The sequence below is a fragment of the Hippocampus bargibanti genome, linkage group LG02 (genome assembly GCF_051943395.1).
Source record: "Hippocampus bargibanti isolate YZ-2025 linkage group LG02, ASM5194339v1, whole genome shotgun sequence".
Classification (NCBI taxonomy): Eukaryota; Metazoa; Chordata; class Actinopteri; order Syngnathiformes; family Syngnathidae; genus Hippocampus; species Hippocampus bargibanti.
In genome coordinates, this window is record NC_142735.1 from 36,252,775 (window position 1) to 36,271,558 (window position 18,784).

Genomic DNA, 18,784 nt, shown 5'->3' on the forward strand with positions numbered 1-18,784 from the left:
CTCTGTCCTCTTTTATAATTACTTTACAATCCAAGAAGGCGAGTTGGTTCTCTTTAATGTCCTCACGAGTAAATTTCATGTTGACGTCTACAGAGTTGAGATGATCTGTGAAGGATTGAGTTTCTTGTTTATTAATTATGACAAAAGTATCGTCCACATATCTAAACCAGTGTCTAGGTTTTGTCCCCGGGAAGGATGCGAGGGCCTGTTTCTCCATCTTTTCCATGTATACAGATTAGCCACGATGGGTGAAACTGCTGAGCCCAGAGCACAACCATGAATTTGTTTGTAAAAAGTTTGATATTTGTCGCTCTTCATGTTTATTTCCAAATGTTATGAGTGCAAATGAAATATTTTAACATCCATTTAGCATTGACATGATTTTAATGAAAGGCATGACATAACATGATTGCAATTTCAAATACAGATAGAATGTTAGATTTTAGCATGAAGGTGACAATCTGATTAACTTTGACTTCTACCTTGACATTACAAGCACAATCGCGAAAGTAAAGCATCTGAGTCTTACTGTCATTTGAGAAAAGTCATACGACGGATATCCATCAGCCTTTTCCCCGATGTAGATCAAACTAAATGCTCAATCAAGCTGCAGCAATGGAGTCGTTGTCAAGCTCTTTGCCCTGCGGCTGCAATTCAATACAAAAGGGTGATCATGAAAAATATGTCATGGAACATCAAACAGCAATAAAATATATGGGTGGACTCTTTTGCTCAGTTTTCAGCCAAAACAGGATGAATGGGGCTCAAAAGTCATTAGCCTGTTATACTAAGAAACAGTAGATTGAGGCAATGTCCAAAAGTAACGTCTTTTCCTTGTTATCTTTCATAAAAATCACAACACATTTCAGTAAATAAAGCATATTATTAATATTATTACTAATAATAACAAAAATAATAGTTATGATTATAACAATAAAATCACAATAATAATAATAATAATAACAAGAAGAAGAAGAAGAATGTTTCTAAGCGCCCTTCAAAACTCTCAAGGACACTTTACTCATTGACTGCTAGATGATGTGTGAAAATGTGTCCACTCCAGTGCCAGGGTTATTGTCATTGTCACTACACAATATTGAGTTTTAGGACTATATAAACAGTCAATACAGCGTAAGAAACCTTAGACTCTCTTTTTTCATCCGAAAAAAAAAAGAGTTAATTCCCAAATGATATGGGTCTGGAGTTATATGAGCTTGAAATGAGGGCGGCTGTACAAAATACAATACATACATATTGATTTATATGGCGCATTAGCAACAGCTGACGCTGGAACAAAGCGCTAACATGAACAAAAAGGGAAATGTTGCCCCCTTGTGGAAAAGAAATTGCACTCTACGGCATATTTTCAATTCCCAAACAAATTCATGAATGGCAATGAAGGAGTTTAAATATATATATATATATACATACATAACACATACATAAAACATGACAGGCCGATTCCTTAAATGAATGTTTTTACCTTGACAAAGATGCGATGAGGCAGGAAACGTCTGAGGTTGTCTGCATTGCTTGTACAACGGTCCACACTGATGCTCATTTGTGGCAATGTTTGATAACCGGCAATCAGTGGATAATAGTTATAAAGCATCTGTTGTTTTGAACCAGGAAGTATACGCATACGAACCTGAAAAAAAGACAGAAAAGTAGGAGGAGCTTTAGCTTACGAACTTTTCACTTGACGAACATCAAATTCGTGAGCATATAGTCTTGGTTGACGAACCAAACCACACTGAGTTTTTGTCACCCCTTGTCTTTGAGTGCAGATGTGATCTGAAACTCGGCATCTCCGAGGTCATTTTGGGACACTTGACTAAAACTATCATACTGCGTGTTTTGGCTATTTTAGATGCTAAAAAACCGGTGTCGCTTGTCCTTTAAATGAGCTCCTTCAGGTGACAGAACATCAACATTTTTTACCTGTTTTAGTCCAGAAAACATGAATGATTCAGATGGTTCGACAGATATCTGCACCTCTTGGACCAGAGGCGTTCTATTCTCGATATGGAAACAAACCGGAAGAGACTCTCGGACTCTTCCAAAGGGAGGGATGTCTACGTCGATAGGGAGAAAAGAGAGGAGATGCATTCATTAGATGAGTACACTGAAATATTTTCAACCCGTGATTGTCCCACAGCTAATTCTAACAACATGGCCTGGAAAAAAAAGAAAGAAAGGCATTGACTCTTTAGATTTGAAAAGATTAGCTCATACCTGCTAACTTCTGAAAGCAGAAAAGCTTGTAATACGCCGGGGTCCAGGTTACTGTGCATGTCTTCATTTAGCATTATTTTCTCATTTCAAATAATATGCGGCATACTGCAAGTTTTATATGGCAATTGTCATCATTTATACCAGCAACTATTAGGTTGACAGGTATGAAACTTAAAGGACAAGCGACACCATTTTTTTTTTTTTCGTTTCCTAACTGACATCAGAAAAACGTTTGATCGCATCTAAAATAGCCAAAAGACGCAAGCTGATATTTTTCGTCAAATGCAAAACACCAATAAAAATGACTTCGAGTGTGCCAAAACTGCCACAAAATGAGCTCGGAACGGGTGAGATTTAGAAAGTGCCGCCCCTCTGTTCGTGACATCACTCCTTCACAAACTGCCGTGCTCCAGAATCAAAACAATGGCTTCAGAGAGTTCAGATTGGGAGAATTTGTGTGCATTTTCTGGGCGCTGCATTGGAATCCAGACGGCTCGAATTGATACGGAAGGACTTCTTTCATCGATGGCAAACATGTATGCTTTCCTCTTCAGAACTATTTCAATCATATTCAGAACTGGATGAGTAGCAGGAAAGCATCTTCTCTCCGAATCTGAACTCTCTGAAGCCATTGTTTTGATTCTGGAGCAAGGCAGTTTGCGAAGGAGAATCCCGGCGTGATGTCACGAACAAGGGGGCGGGACTTTCTGAATCTCCCCAATTTCAAGCTCATTTTGTGGCAGTTTTTTTATCAGTCATTTTTCTTGGTGTTTTGCATTTGACTAAAAATACCAGCTTGTGTGTTTTGGGAATTTTAGATGCTAGAAAACGTTTTCCTGATGTCAGTTAGGAAACAAAAAAAATGGTGTCGGTTGTCCTTTAAGACAGTATTAGCAAAGTATACGAACCAGCATGGATATACAGTGGTACGCGCTCCAGAGAGGCATGTTGCAGAGTGACGGTGGTGCTGATAAGAGGACTATCTGGACTGGAGGAATGTCTGAAGAGAATCACAAGAACAACGGAACAACTTTTTCAGTCATCAATATTATCAATAGTTTTATGAGACGTCATGCTTCAATTGAAATACAGAAGAGGAAAACGTCTGTGTAGGCTCTCAGTCGTACGGGAGATGTCCATCGAGGAAAAGGTTTCTTCAGCTGTCATCTGTACTTCTTTAAAGGTGTCGGATGTCACGCTTCTCATCCGAGAGGCCTCGTCAGCGAAGTCAAATTTGCTGGTAGAAGACTACAATTCATGGTCGTCTTTCGGGTTAACAGGATGTTTCGGGTCTTGTAAATTTACGCAGTTGAACAAGCTGCACATTGTTTACATTGCAATTTTAAAAATTGGACGTTTCGCTCCTCATCCGAAGAGCTTCGTCAGCAAACTAAAGTTGTGCTGCTAACCCTGGCCTTATATCCCTGATGGATAGTACATTAGAGGTAATCAGATTGGCTCATGAGGTGAAATAACAATGGTAATCGAATAGGCTTCAGGGAGTGGTCCACTGCTCCCCCAACCTTAGAGAAGGGACCTATTGGAGCAAAGGTCTCGAGAGGCCACCTCTGTCCATTAGGGAGATATATATATACAGTAAAGTCTGGTTATATCGATATATCGATAGTCCCGGTTATATCGATACTATTTCTATGCACACACGGAGAAAATTACATGCAAACAGGGTCGGATATATCGATAGTCCCGGTTATATCGATATTTTTTCGGACTCCCTTGAATATCTATATAACGAGACTTTACTGTATATATATATATATATATATATATATATATATATATATATATATATATATATATATATAGGGGCAGAGTTGCCAGCACAACTTTAGTTCTCTGACGAAGCTTTCCGGATGAGAAGCAAAACGTCCGACACCTTCAAAGAAGTACAGATGACGGCTGAAGAACCTTTTCCTGTACTCTTTTCTGCATTTATCTTTGTTTTAGGTAGGGTGTGAAGAATGAATGATACCTTCTCCACCGTATGACATACGGTCCAGTAGCCACATCGTTTTTGTTGTCAGCCAGCGGTGGACAGCGAAGACACAAGCATTCACTTGCGCACTCATCTTTCCGCAGGATCACTGAACACAAGAGCAAAATGATAATAGAACACAATATAGTGATACCTCAGCCTACAACCACTTTTGCGAAGGAACTTTTCACCTTACGAACATTATTTTCGCGAGGATATAATCTTGGCATACGAACTAGTTTTCGGCGGACGGACCAACCAAAGCGCCATGGTGGCTGGCAGGCTAGTTTTTAATCAACCCTTTCCTTTGAGTGCAGACGTGGTTTGTTATCAAGTGGAGTACGTTTGCTCTTATGTGACTGAAAAAGACCCCACCACAGGCTAGTGTTAATCCTAAAAAGACATTACGGTCGAGCAGAAGAAGACAATCAAAAAACACAAACAACGTGTGCGTTTGTGTGACTTGGCGTCCAGGTAGCATTACGCTAAGTCGACCATTGCTACCATCCTTAAGAAGAAGGAAGCTATTAAGGGTGTTTCTGTGTTGTCTAAGCAAGGCTCTCAGGCAATAGAAGAGGTTGAAAAACTTCTGTTGATTTGGATTCATGAAAAGCAGCTCGCAAGGGACAGTGTGAGTCAGGGTATTATCGCAGAGAAAGCACAGCAACTTTACACGGATATCATCAAGAGGCAACCTAGCAAACTACCATCACAAAGGTAAATAAAACGCCTTTATGATAAAGTATAGCTTATTTCTTTAATTGCAGTCCTTATGGAATGTGACTCTCCTTCCAAACTGTAATTCCCTCCCTCCCACTTCCTCCCGCTCCATTCCATCAAGCCATCAACTACCATCACAAAGGTAAATAAAACGACTTTATGATACAGTCCAGTTTATTTCTTTCATTACAATACAATAGTATATTTATTATACATAAAATAAGGTCTATTTTGTGTCGTTTTAAGGCTTATTTCGTAGGAAATTATGTTTTTAGGGGACCTGGGAACAGATTATTCTTATTGTAATGTTTTTTTTTATGGGAAATTAATGTTTGGAAGACAAACTTTCCACCTTCCGCACACTTTATGGGAACCAATTAAGTCCATAAGGTGAGGTATTCCTGTATATAAATAATAATTAAAAAAAAAATATATATACCATCTTGAAGCTGGGAGTTATGGTGTGTGTTTGTTATTTCTGTGTTCTGGAGGGACGTGGAAGCTAAGAGCAGGGGCCAAGGGGATGATGATCTGATCTCAGTTAACATCAAGAAGGGAAGGTCCACAGCAACCTGCTCCAGGGGCTCAAACTGTACAAAACATTTTTTTTTTTTGGGTTAAATTACACTAAATCATCCAACAAATGACAACAATTCAATGATGTTGTTTTTTGTTATATAGCAACGCTCAACACTGTGACCAATATGCTTCATTTTGTAGCTTGTTGTAACTAAAGTTCTTGTAATAGTTTCGACTAAATCATGCGCTCATGTGATCAACTGAAAACGTTTGTGTTGCCAGAGCTACTAGTACAAAATAACGTGTGTTGAGCCCTGTAAACTGTGAAACAAAAGCTGGAATAGAAGATAGAGGCTGCTACTTTCTTGATTTGAATACCACGCCCTTGGACGTCCCATTAGACCTTTTTCTTCAAACATATGGAAACTGATATTATTCCCATTCTCTAATTCGCTAAGAAATTAAAATTAATTAAAATTAACACAGGTGTTCATGTGTTTACTATCATATGCAAGAAAATTTTATTAGCCTGCATTTGGTACCACTTTTAATGCTATAGCATCAACCTCTGGAAAGCTACAATGAAAATAAGGACATAATATCCCAAAATTTGCAGCGTTTTTGAAAAACGTCAACAATAAAATGACATGGCTCTTGAGGCAGCCATAGCCAAGGTCCAAGATCACAATAACTGGCATATGTAGCTCATTTAGACCTTGGAGAATGGGAATAATGTCAGTTTCCATATGTTTGAAGAAAAAGGTCAATTTTGAAGAGGTCTAACGTGCCATGGACACCCCACCAAGTCATCCCCTGGTACAAGCACCAACATCCATAAACTAACTGAACGTAGACATTTTAACGAGTGGCTTTTCCATGAACACATAGATTTCTATGAACAATATCACTGACACACTGGATCGAAATAAAATGACACACCTTGGTGGAGAAAAAGTTGGCAGAAACCTCAAATGGGACCAATGTCTCGATGGTAATCAATTCATCCTGGAACGTGGCAGAATAAAGGATCAGAAGATATGGGGCACATTCTAGCTAATAATAATAATAATAATAATAATAATAATAATAATAAAGACATAAATGTTACCTTCTGACATTTGCAAAGTATCTGTTGTCCATCCACACTGACATCGATGCTGTAAGCGATGTGGAACAGGAACAGCCTCGGTCCAGTTGTCACAGATGACACATAGACACATTTTTCAAGCTAGAGACAAAATTGATTGAAGTCATAAGGAAATGTAAAATCAACATATACTATATTCACACATATATACGGTACAAATATACGGTACTGTATCTAAGGGAAACATAAAAAAAGTGAACTTCCAAAAGCAAAAAAGTGAAAGTATTGGAACCTTTTTGCCGGGTTTCAGATTCCCCAGAGGTATGTCAGGAAGCAGAGAAGGGGTCGTATTATCACAGGCCTTGGAGTTGTCAAGGGTCACACGTGTTGTCTGACTTAAATTGGCATCTTGGCCTAAAAACAACATCAAATAATAATTAAAAAAATAATCATCATAATAATAATTAGGAGAATAATAGTTATGAATCAGTCAAATCAACAACAACACATTCGCTTCAATACAAATAATTTGGATGAAACTGAAATATCAGTATTAACTATGAGAGTAAAGTCTGTGTCTGTTTAAAGGACAACCGACATCACATTTTTGTTTCCTAACTGACATCAGAAAAACGTTTTATAGCAAAAAAAATGGTGTGCGTTGTCCTTTAACCAATCAGAGTTCGAGTCGGCAACCCAAGGCCTGCTTGAAGGCACTGGCAACGTCAGCGTTTTCACAAACTCTGATTGGATCGTCATATGATTGGCAAGGCACTAGCCAATCATAGTATCACGAGCCGCTAGTGATGAGCGCATACTGGCCAGAGCTAGCACACTCTATCAGTCGCGAGCTGCATTCGCAAATACATTGTTGTGTTGATTTATTCGCGGTTTTGTCAAGCCAAAATGGCTGAAGGAGGAGAAGAAATGGATTTGGTGGCAGATTTACTGTTCAAACCATTTTTTTTTAATTTAGAAATATTACCAGGTTTGAGTCCCGCAGTCAGTTTCACATCCCTGGCGACACCCTCCTCCAGGGATTGGACGGTGCAGTGAATAGAATACATTTCATTGCTGAGAGCGGGAGGCTGATGACTCAGCTGGACAGAGATCTTTGGAACTCGTGACAAGATCCTGGATAACAAAATGACAGCCAATCAAATACAAATCAATGGAGTTATTTGGAATGCGGACACACAATGTGGAGCGATGCCTTTTTTCAGTCTCACATTGTATTTTGTAGAACGGTCATGTTATCCCATTCAACGTTTTCCTCGGCATCAGGCCAAGACGACGACTTGTCGGACTGCAGGAACTCGTGTGCTGTCGCAGCGTCTCCACCTGCTCCTCGCCATCGCAGAAAAACACAGCGACCGCTGCCGCTCCCAAGCATGATTTCTATACCTGTCATCTGACACATAAAAATGTCAATATTGCATCTGACTTGCATACTTATGAATGCAGTGATACCTCGGGTTACGAACACTTTAGTTTACGGACATTTCGCCTTACGAACATAACATTTGCGGGAATATAATCTTGGCATACAAACTAGTTTTCAGGAAACATACAAAGCACCACAATGGCTGGCGGAGTAGTTTTCCACGGAAGAACACCAAACCACACGGTCGAACAGCGCCAACGTGGCTGGCGGACTAGTTTTCCACACCCACTTTGTTTCAGTGCACTCAGTGCAGACGTGGTTTGTTATCGAGTGGAGTACTTTTGCTATTATGGAACCGAAAAAGACCCCACCACAGGCTAGTGCTAAGCCGAAGAGGACACAAAAGAAAATTACGGTCGTGCGGAAGGAGGAGATCATCGAAAAACACGAACCAGGTGTGCGTTTTAGTGACTTAGCGTCCCACTACCAGTACGCAAAGTGGACCATTGCTACGTGTGGCTAAGGGTGTTTCTGTGTTGTCTAAGCAACAGTCTCAGACTATAGGAGAGGTTGAAAAACTTCCGTTGATTTGGATTCACGAAAAGCAGCTAGCAGGGGAAAGTGTGAGTGAGGGTATTATTGCTGAGAAAGCACAGCAACGTCACTCGTATATCATCAAGAGGCATCTACATTAATGACCATCACGAAGGTCAATAAAACATGTTTATTATACAGTACATACAATAGCACATTTATATAGCACATTTATTATACATAAAATAAGGTATTTAGTGTAGTTTTAAGACTTAGCAAATTAAAAAGTAGAAAATTATGTTTTATGGGGACCTGGGAACAAATTATTCTCATTTTAATGGTTTCCTATGGGAAAATATTTTTTTGGGATACACACTTTTCGCACACTTTTTTGGGAGGGAACCAATTAAATCCGTAAACCAAGGTATCACTGCAAATTTTGTGTAGTTTTAAAGGCTTATTTAGTAAAACATTGTGTTTTATGTGGACCTAGGAACGGATTATTCTCATTTTTAATGGTTTCTTATGGGAAATAAATGTTTGGCAGAAAAAAACTTTACGCCTTCCACACACTTTCTGGGAATCAATTAAGTGCGTAAGCGTAACTTGAATTTAATCCGTTCAAGTTGAAGACATAAAAAATAACCTTGGCATGCTGAAAGTATAGTATAAACTAAGCTGAGCCCAAGTCTGGTCCGCATGAGCCCAAAATCAGACCGTTTTTGTACTCCATGACTGATAATCTTATCAGAGAGGCCTGATCCACTGGTGAAAAGGACGCTTTGATCCTCTCCTCTTTCATCTAGAACTGTTTCATGTAACAAAGAAGGTACCGAAAGTGTTTAAGAATGAATGACCCTCTGTTGTCTTTGTGTTGTGTTATCTTGTTTGTTATTTTTGGTGTTTGAGAGAATCTAAAATGACGACGCCATGAGATCATTTTACTCACCTCAATTTTTTTCCCGATGTCTTTGGTTTTTGCCACAAAACTGAAGTTGTAACATTTGGTTTTCCCCGGCAGAAGTTTTTTGCACTCCTGACTTGACGTCTCCAGAACACACCATTTATTGTACTCCTATAAACACACAAACAAACCAGTCTTTAGGTCATTATATTCAATAGGTAGATTTTCCCTTTCAAATGATGCCATGTTTAGTCAACATTTCAGAGTTAAAGGACAACCGACACCTCCGGAAAAGTTGTGTCCATAATTTGTAAAAAAAAAAAAAAAGTTAATTCCTAAATTATATGGTTCTGGTGTTATCTGATCTTGAAATGGGGGCGGCTGTCCAAAATACAATGCAAGACATACATATTGAGTTATATAGCGCTTTAGCAACAATTGAAGCTGGAACAAAGCGCTAACACGGGAAAACAAAGGGAAATGCTGCCCCAGATGCGGATGTGGAACGGTCGCGGCTTGGAATTGAAGCGGATTGACGTGGGACAGGAGATTTTTTGGGGGGTCAATGGAAGCTACAGCTTCGTCGTGTTTGCTTTAAACATTTGGCTAGTAGCAGACATGGACATTCCACCTTGACATCCCTGATCCACTGGGGAAAGGGACGCTTTGATCATCTCGAACTGCTTCATACGACAAAGAGGGTGCACAAAGTTCTGAAGAGTGAATGTGTCTTTTATGTTGTGTTGCATTACTTGTTAGTTTTTTTGTTGTTGGTTTGACTTCAAGATTGCGCCATGAGAGTTTTTCTACTTCTTCCTTTCCTTTTCCTTTCATCACTCTGCTGCTGTGAAATGTCAATTTCTCCACTGCAAGACTAACAAAGGCTAATCCAATACAATACAATCTGATCAGTGTCCACAACCTTAAATCTTCTCAACACAACTCAACTGTATTAATTTATAAGCTCCTTTCAAAAGGTAACTTTACAGTCACAGGATAACTTTTTATTTGGGTGAGCAGCGGCAGCCACATGCGCCAGGGTTCACTCACCGCGGAAGTAACTAAAATAGATAGAAAGCTACTTCGCGAGTTAATACATAGCTAATAGATATCAAGCCAAATAGCCATCGAGCTAGACAGCTATATAGCTAATAGATTGCTAGCTAGATAGCCAGCATTTGTTACATATGTAGCGTGCGTTTGTTACGTGTAAATATTTTTTTTTTCTTTTAGATTTCATCCGAGTACCTGATTACTCAGGGTGACAGCCAGTTTGGTGAAGGATATGGGTTCAGGACAGTCGGCTCTCAGCAACACCTGGAGTTGAACCATTTCATCCACATGGAAACTGGGAGAGCGGAATTTGGCTTTACATTGAACTGGGATCAAAGATTGAAGGAGACAAAGAAATGGCGTCACAAATTGCATATCGGACATCGATGAAAAGGTTTCTTCAGCCGTCATCTGTACTTCTTCAAAGGTGTCGTCAGCGAACTCAAGTCTTTTTCTCGTTTGACGGCAATGAGGTTAAAATATTAGCGAAAGAAAATAGATGGTTTGAAAGGAGAGTAAAAGAAGCTATTTTCATAAAACAGTAAAATCCTTCACTAAATCGCCATGGTGGGGTGAGGTTCAATTTGGATCGTTCGTGCAACAGACACCTCAGGCAACATAGGCTTAGTTATGCTGATGAGGTGATACCAGCTCAAATGGGGCAATCAGGACAGTCGTAGACCTCATACTCAGGCAGGACAATAGAAGTAATCAGTGTAGCCGCAGGGAGTAGTTTTCTGCTCCCCCAGACCTGAGAGCAGGTCTGGGGGACCACCACGTCTGGACAATAGGAATATATATATATATATATATATATATATATATATATATATATATATATAGCTAGCTTTCTATCCATTTTAGTTACTTCCGGGGAGAGTGATTATTAGCTAACTCTAAGCTAGCTAGCTTTCTATCTATTTGAGTTACTTCTGGGTTGAGCGATTATTATCTAACTCTTAGCTAGCTTTCTATCTATTTGAGTTATTTCTGGGTTGAGTATATATATATACAGTAAAGTCTCGTTATATCGATATCGGATATATCGATAGTCCCGGTTATATCGATACTATTTCTATGTACGCACGGAGAAAATTACATGCAAACAGGGTCTGATATAGCGATAGTCCCGGTTATATCGATATTTTTTCGGACTCCCTTGAATATCGATATAACGAGACTTTACTGTATATATATATATATATATATATATATATATATATATATATATATATATATATATATATATATATATATATATATATATATATATATATATATATATATATATATATATATATATAGTGAGTTTGGACTTACTGAATGGTATGTAGCCTTGCACATCAATGACGACTTCATTGGATTCAGCAGAGTTCATGCATTCATTCCACAGTGAGCGTCCGGCTTGAGCCGAAACCTGATCGCACTGAGGCTCTGCATCGGGTATCTTGTTCTAATAGAAGTAAGATTGCCATAGGAGTTTGATCGCCATATTAAAAAAGACACCAGTTTGGACATGCCTCCCCATAGTGAGTGCCTGAACGCACCGCTACCGCCCCTCGGAGGTGCGTGACGAAACCTCAATCGTTGTCTCTTAGCTAGCTAGCTAAGAGACAACTCTTAGCTAGCTAGCTAGCTAAGAAATATTTACGGGTTGAGTGATTATTCGCTAACTCTTACTAGCTAGCTTTCTATCTTTTTGTGTTACTTCCGGGTGGAGTGATTATTAGCTAATTCTTAGCTAGCCAGCTTTCTATCTTTTTGTGTTACTTCCGGGTGGAGTGATTATTCGCTAACTCTTACTAGGCAGCTTTCTATCTTTTTGTGTTACTTCCGGTTTAAGTGATTATTACCTAACTCTTAGTTAACTTGCTATCTATTTGAGTTACTTCCGGGTTGAATGGTTATTAGCTAACTCTTAGCTAGCTTTCTATCTATTTGAGTTACTACGGGGTTGAGTCATTATTCGCTAACTCTTAGCTAGCTTTCTATCTATTTGAGTTACTTCCGGGTAGAGTGATTATTAGCTAACTCTAAGCTAGCTAGCTTTCTATCTATTTGAGTTACTTCTGGGTTGAGTGATTATTATCTAACTCTTAGCTAGCTTTCTATCTATTTGAGTTATTTCTGGGTTGAGTGATTATTAGCTAACTCTTAGCTAGCTAGTTAGCTTTTCATCTATTTGAGTTACTTCCGGGTTGAGTGAACGTTGGCGTGTGGCTGCCGCTGCTCACCCACAGAATTATTATTATTATCTATTAGCTGTGCAGCTGGCTCACTAGCTATCTAGCGAGCTATCTATTAGATATCTGGTTGGCTAGCAATCTAGCTATTAGCTATCTATTAGCTGGCTAGTTAGCTTTCTATGAGTGGGTTGAGTGAACATGGCGCGTGTGGCTGCCGCTGCTCACCCACAAACTGATCCTGTGACTAAAGTGACCTTGAGAGTTTTGAAAGGCACTTAGAAATGCCATGTATCTATTAGCTATGTAGCTGGCCCGCTAGCTATCAGATTTTTGAAAGGTGCTGAGATATGACATGTATTATTATTATTATATATAAAACAGTTACATTTTATGGTACTTTTATGAAGGTGCCCATTTTGGGTGTATGTTCATTTTAATAAAGATAAAAGGTTCCAATTCACTTTTCACTGTTTAATTTTCAATCCCCGAAATAAATGACCGAATATGATGTTTATGAGACAAACCTCTAGAACTTGGATGAGATTCTGCTCAATCCTCAATTTTTGGTCCTTCTTCAGAGTTGAAGCTGAAAGAGAAGAAAATTAATGTATATCAAATCTTTCTATTCGCTAGCTAGCTAGCTTGCGATCAATTCGAGTTACTTCTGTGTTGAGTGAACGCGGGCGCGTGTGGCTGCCGCTGCTCACCCACTTTGTCACTGTGTTGTTGCGTCGTGCGGACCGGAGGTGGATCGTTTTTCAGCATTTTGTTTGGCCCCATAAAATAAGACAATTTATCGAGGAAAATGTTTCTCCAGCCATCATCTGTACTTCTTTGAAAATGTGGGACGTTTTGCTCTTCATCCGAAGAGCTTCGTCAGCGAGCTAAAGTTGTGCTGGTAACTCTGGCCCTATATCCCTAATGGATAGAGGTGGCCTCTCCAGACCTTTGCTCTGATAGGTACCTTCTCTAAGGTTGGGGGGGGGGGGGCAGTGGACCATTCCCTGAAGCCAATTTGGTTACTTCTACTGTTCTATCCCTGGCTCTGATTTCACCTCATTCGCCAATCTGATTACCTCTAATGTTCTATCCCTGGCTTTGATTGCCTCATTAGGTCTGGTACTATACCACTCCTGTACGACTGACAGCCTCCACAGAAATAACACAATTGAATGCTAGAAACGATAGGGTCCGTTCTGACGATTAAAAACGGTGCTTACCTCTACCCAGTAGCTCCACGCAGAATATGATGTAATCTTTCACACTGGCCATCAAATAGGCACAATGAAGAGCTGTGGTTAATATTGCCGTCTGGATTCCGCACCAACGCTCGGCACGATAGTCACACATCACATAGTCTAATAGTCTAAAAATACAAAAGAAAATTGAGATTAGCGGTTAGCTCATTCGTCACAATTGTAAGTATCAAATTAAAATCGGATTCTCGGCGTAAACTTGTTGACATACTTGAGGGCTTTGGCATAATCTTGAGCATGGTAGTATTCTTCTCCCATTTGTACCACTGAGGACAATCAAAACATTAATTATGGGATAAATCTTGCCCCCAAATACCTAGCTGACCTAATATTCCGTCATTCCCTCAGTGGTTCCCGACCCCTGCTCTAGATCACTCTACAGACGCTCCCCACCTTCCGAACGCGATACATTCCGAGTGGTCGTTTGTAAGGTGAATTTGGTCGTAAGTTGCTTCCGTGCTATATTTTGTATTGAATGTACATATGTTGAAGTCAAACACTGAACGGGGAAGTAGAAAACACAGACGCTCTAACAGTCGTCAAATAAATTCACACCGAGTGTACGTCGTACCAGCTGCTAATGATGTGCCAGCAGCCATTAGTTTTTGTTATGCATCGCGTCCTCCCGGAGGGTCAACTGGGAAGAGGGATTTTTCCCCACCCACACACTCTACGCAGCCAATCGTAAGTGAGCTCGGCGGCTCGGGGACTGAACTGGTTGGCAACATTTCCGGATAGCCGGGCGCTGATTGGTCAAGCCTTGGTGTCCGTCGCGTCAACATCCGGCCCTTGAAAACTCCAATGTGTCTGTGCGTGCGTGAAGCACAATACGCAGCCAATCGCAAGCGAGCTCGGCTGGAAAAAGGCGCGCAATCCAAAATTGAACTTACAGCGTCGTTTTGGAAAAAAAAAAAAAACACAAATGTTGGTGGAAGTAGTGAAGTCAAGGAGGGGTGAAGTAAGCTAGCTATTAGTTAACTAGCTAGCCTTCTGTCTATATGAGTTATTCCGGGTTGAGTGAACGCTGGCGCGTGTAGCTGCTGCTGCTGCTGCTCACCCACAGAAAACATTTTGTTCTTATTCATAAACTGTACCAGCAAAAATGTTAGTATGTACTGTCTAACTGTAATGTTTGTAAGTTGGGGAGCGTCTGTACAAGTTGCATTTGTGAGCTTTCATCACGACATTGCGAACGTTACTTACTGAGATGACTTTTCATTCGCGGGCATTTGTACTTCTTAAACTGGGCAACGGCGTTGCTGAGAAGAGTTATGATCAGCTCCTGACACCAATAAAGACCATGAGCAACAACAACTTCCTTGACCTAGATGGTCTACAGCAGGGGTCTCAAACTCCGGTCCTCGAGAGCGGCACTCCTACATCTTTTCCAAGTTTCCCCGTGTGTTGCAACAAGGAGACTTGGACAACATGTAGGACAACGGCCCTCGAGGACCGGAGTTTGAGACCCCTGGTCTACAGTAAATGAGGTGACAGTGATGTTTGCATACTCACTGAATGAGGGACATTCCTTTCGTTCATCTGTAACGCCAGAATTCCCCTTTTTTCTTTGTCTTGGTCAGGAGGATCAATACCTAAAAATGCAATTGCCGTTACAGAAGCATTCCTAAAAATGGTGGATCATTCACTGCCAGGCAACACCTGGACAACGAGAAACACAGATCAGTCACAGGTTCTAATTCTTTGGCTCACTTGTTCAAGTGGTTGGGTTCAAACCAAGGGCTCTCTGTTCTACGTTGATCAACAAATAAAGACGAGATTTTATGAAATAAAGCTAATGTACTGAAATGTCTGATATTCATCTTTTGATCTGAAACTCAAATGTCTTCAGTATGTAACCGAAACTCAGGAATGGACTTGGCCTCAACAGTACTTTTGGAGGGGACCTACTCTGGTGTCCTTGTCTCCATGATCTCTGGCCATAGTAGTCCAGTGCTCCATCCAGTATGTCCAATGCGTCAGGTGAAGGGTGTATTGCTCCAACCTAAACCCAAGAATCAGTATATTAAAATTAAATATTGACATACAGTACATACATACATATATCTACACACACACACACACAGAAAGACACAGTCGGTAGGAAGGTGGGTGGATGGATGGATGGATGGATGGATGGATGGATCAATCGACGGACCGACCGACCGACCGACCAAGGGACACACAGACCGACGAACCGACCGACGAACCGACCAACGGACTGCCGGACGGACTGCCCGATGGACAGACCAATGGATGGACAGACGGACAGACCGACCGACCGACAGATAGATCAGTAAAAAACACATATCTTCTGAGACTCTTGCCAATTTTTATCTGGAAAGGGGCAGAGTTTAATCCTAATTTCAGAGAAGAAAATGGGAATTAAACGGGGGGTAAAAAAGTTCAAGGAAGCTATTCCTCCTTTATAGCTCATTCGTAACTTATAAAATTCACCTGACTGATCTGAAGCGCAAGTCGTTTCCTTTCCTGGCTGTAATAAGCAGCCTGCTGGTAGTAGAAACCAGGGTTCTGTGTCTGGATCGCGGCCAAGCCCAGTTTTATTGCATCATCAAACAGCTCACCAAAAGACTGGAATCTAAGGAGACACAAAACCAAATAAGTCACCAAAGCCTGCTAACACTTGATGATTTTGTCGAGCTCAGATGAATGACGCAAACTCATGGACAACAGAAGCAGCCACTTCCACCTTCAGTCAGAATGATTTCATCCACCTTTTTATATATACCATAACGACGTGGTAGGCAGTCTACACTCTGCCTTTGAACTATCAAAGTCGAAACAAGTCCAAATTTCACTGTTTTCTATCCATTTTCTCACTCTGTCGTCTGCCTGTCTCTTTAATGTTTAAACCACCTCCCCTCACTGCTACGTTCTTGACCAATCTCGTGGCTTTAACCGAAGACTGGGGGCGGGGAATAGAGGACAAAAAAATGTTGGCTGCCATTTTCTTTTTTGGGAGAATGGCTTCACTCGCTCTCTGTCTGTAAACCCCCTTCCCCCTTCACTGCTGCGTTTTATGTAATTATTTATTTATTTTAACCTTGCAGTCTACACTCTGCCTTTCAACTACCAAAGTTGAAACAAGTCGAAATTTCACTGTTTTCTATCCATTTTCTCACTGTCTCTCTATCGTCTGCCTGTCTCTTTAATGTTTAAACAACCTCTCCTCACTGCTGCGTTCTTGACCAATCACGTGGCTTTAACCGACGACTGGGGGCGGGGAATAGAGGACCAAAACAAGCCGGCTGCCATTTTCCTTTAGGAGAACGGGCTCGTTTGCGAACGACACATCACTCATTGTGGCAACTCCGTGTGTATCCCGAAAAATAGTTCATATGCCAAGGTAAAATTTTCATAAATTTAACGTTCGTAAACCGAAAACTTCGTAAGCCAAGGGGTTCGTAAACCGAGGTGTCACTGTACATTTAAATATACCAGTATTAAAATTTTGTCCGACGCATGTAAAATCGTTTTTTTCTGAAGTCCCCAAAAGACACGGACGGTCCAAACATGACATCATATAAAGTCTTATAATTTGAAGGTGTCTATAAGCTAACAAAGCCACCGTGTGCATGCATGATTTTTTTTTAGAGATCCAAGTCATTTGGAAAGGGTAGTCTCCGTAAGTGATGAAAATTTGGTCCCCAGAAAACATGAAAACAGTGTGTGTGTGTGTGTGTGTGTGTGTGTGTGTGTGTGTGTGTGTGTGTGTGTGTGTGTGTGTGTGTGTGTGTGTGTGTGTGTGTGTGTGTGTGTGTGTGTGTGTGCGTGTACAGTAAAGTCTCGTTATATCGATATCGGATATATCGATAGTCCCGGTTATATCGATATTTTTTCGGACTCCTTTGAATATCGATATAACGAGACTTTACTGTATTTGTCCAACTCACTGTTTGGCCATCCACGCAGCATGCTCAAAAGCCAGTTCAGCACTCCCAATCTTCTTCTTGCAAAGATCAATGTGTTTTCTGAACTGGGAAATAGCATCAAGTGGAGTATTGTGCAGGAAACATAAACGGCACACCTGAAGACAAAGAAAAATATCACACATTTGGTTTACAGCAGCACATTAAAGGACAACCGACACCTCCGGACAAGTTGCGTCCATAATGTGTAAAGCCACTTAGAATGACTTCTACTGAGCTCATTTGACAAAGATTCCAGCGCATATAGCTCTATTTTACATTTTAAGACTCGCGCTGAATATCCAGGAAGTCTCATTTTCAAGTTGATGATGATGATAATGCCCTAAGTGACGTCACGTCAGGAACGCCCCTGACCGAGAAAGCGACACACAATGCATTTTGGGTACTTTTTTCATCTGAAAACACTGTGTTGCTCACAAAATTAGAAGGAAAACTACATAAATAACGCTATGGTGAATCGTTGTGTGTTGCACCAAGACTACTATTTGATACTAGTTGACACAAATTTCCAGCAGACAAATCAGCCCATTTCCAACGGAGCTTGGGCGCCATCTTGTGCATTTTCTGGGCGATACATTGGAGTCCAAACGGCTCGAATTGATACGGAGGGACTTCTTTAATGGATTGCAAACATGTATGCTTTCCTCTTCAGAACTATTTGAATCATATCCATAACTGAATGAGTAACAAGAAAGCATCTTCTCTGAATCTGATTCTGGAGCAAGGCAGTTTGTGAAGGAGTATACTGGTGTGACGTCATGAACAAGGGGGCGGAACCTTATGAACCTCCCCTAGTTCTGATCTCATTTTGTGGCACTTGAAGTCATTTTTATTGGTGTTTTGCATTTCACTACAAATATAAATATCATCCTGCGTGTTTTTGAGTATTTTAGATGTTATAAAACGTTTTTCTGATGACAGTTAGAAAACAAAAAAATGGTGGCGGTTGTCCTTTAACTCAGAGGT

At 40.5% G+C, this 18,784-nt stretch overlaps 1 protein-coding gene across 2 annotated transcripts in view; it reads right to left on the reverse strand.

The window, feature by feature from the left end:
* Positions 1-299: 299 nt before the first annotated feature.
* trappc11 (trafficking protein particle complex subunit 11) overlaps positions 300-18,784 on the reverse strand; it is a 28,684-nt gene continuing 10,199 nt past the window's right edge. For both annotated transcript variants that reach the window (XM_088991201.1, XM_088991200.1), the window contains exons 8-29: positions 17,783-17,916; positions 16,326-16,467; positions 15,780-15,873; positions 15,384-15,463; positions 15,075-15,153; positions 14,083-14,137; positions 13,836-13,981; positions 13,140-13,201; positions 11,750-11,882; positions 10,625-10,755; positions 9,422-9,547; positions 7,784-7,965; positions 7,540-7,688; positions 6,847-6,968; positions 6,576-6,695; positions 6,407-6,472; positions 5,388-5,538; positions 4,226-4,337; positions 3,144-3,235; positions 1,942-2,075; positions 1,484-1,648; positions 300-647 (exon numbers count right to left, since the gene is read on the reverse strand). In XM_088991201.1, the coding sequence (XP_088847327.1) occupies positions 603-647; positions 1,484-1,648; positions 1,942-2,075; positions 3,144-3,235; positions 4,226-4,337; positions 5,388-5,538; positions 6,407-6,472; positions 6,576-6,695; positions 6,847-6,968; positions 7,540-7,688; positions 7,784-7,965; positions 9,422-9,547; positions 10,625-10,755; positions 11,750-11,882; positions 13,140-13,201; positions 13,836-13,981; positions 14,083-14,137; positions 15,075-15,153; positions 15,384-15,463; positions 15,780-15,873; positions 16,326-16,467; positions 17,783-17,916 (2,520 nt within the window). In that variant the 3' untranslated portion in view covers positions 300-602. The remainder of the gene's footprint in view (positions 648-1,483; positions 1,649-1,941; positions 2,076-3,143; positions 3,236-4,225; positions 4,338-5,387; positions 5,539-6,406; positions 6,473-6,575; positions 6,696-6,846; positions 6,969-7,539; positions 7,689-7,783; positions 7,966-9,421; positions 9,548-10,624; positions 10,756-11,749; positions 11,883-13,139; positions 13,202-13,835; positions 13,982-14,082; positions 14,138-15,074; positions 15,154-15,383; positions 15,464-15,779; positions 15,874-16,325; positions 16,468-17,782; positions 17,917-18,784) is intronic.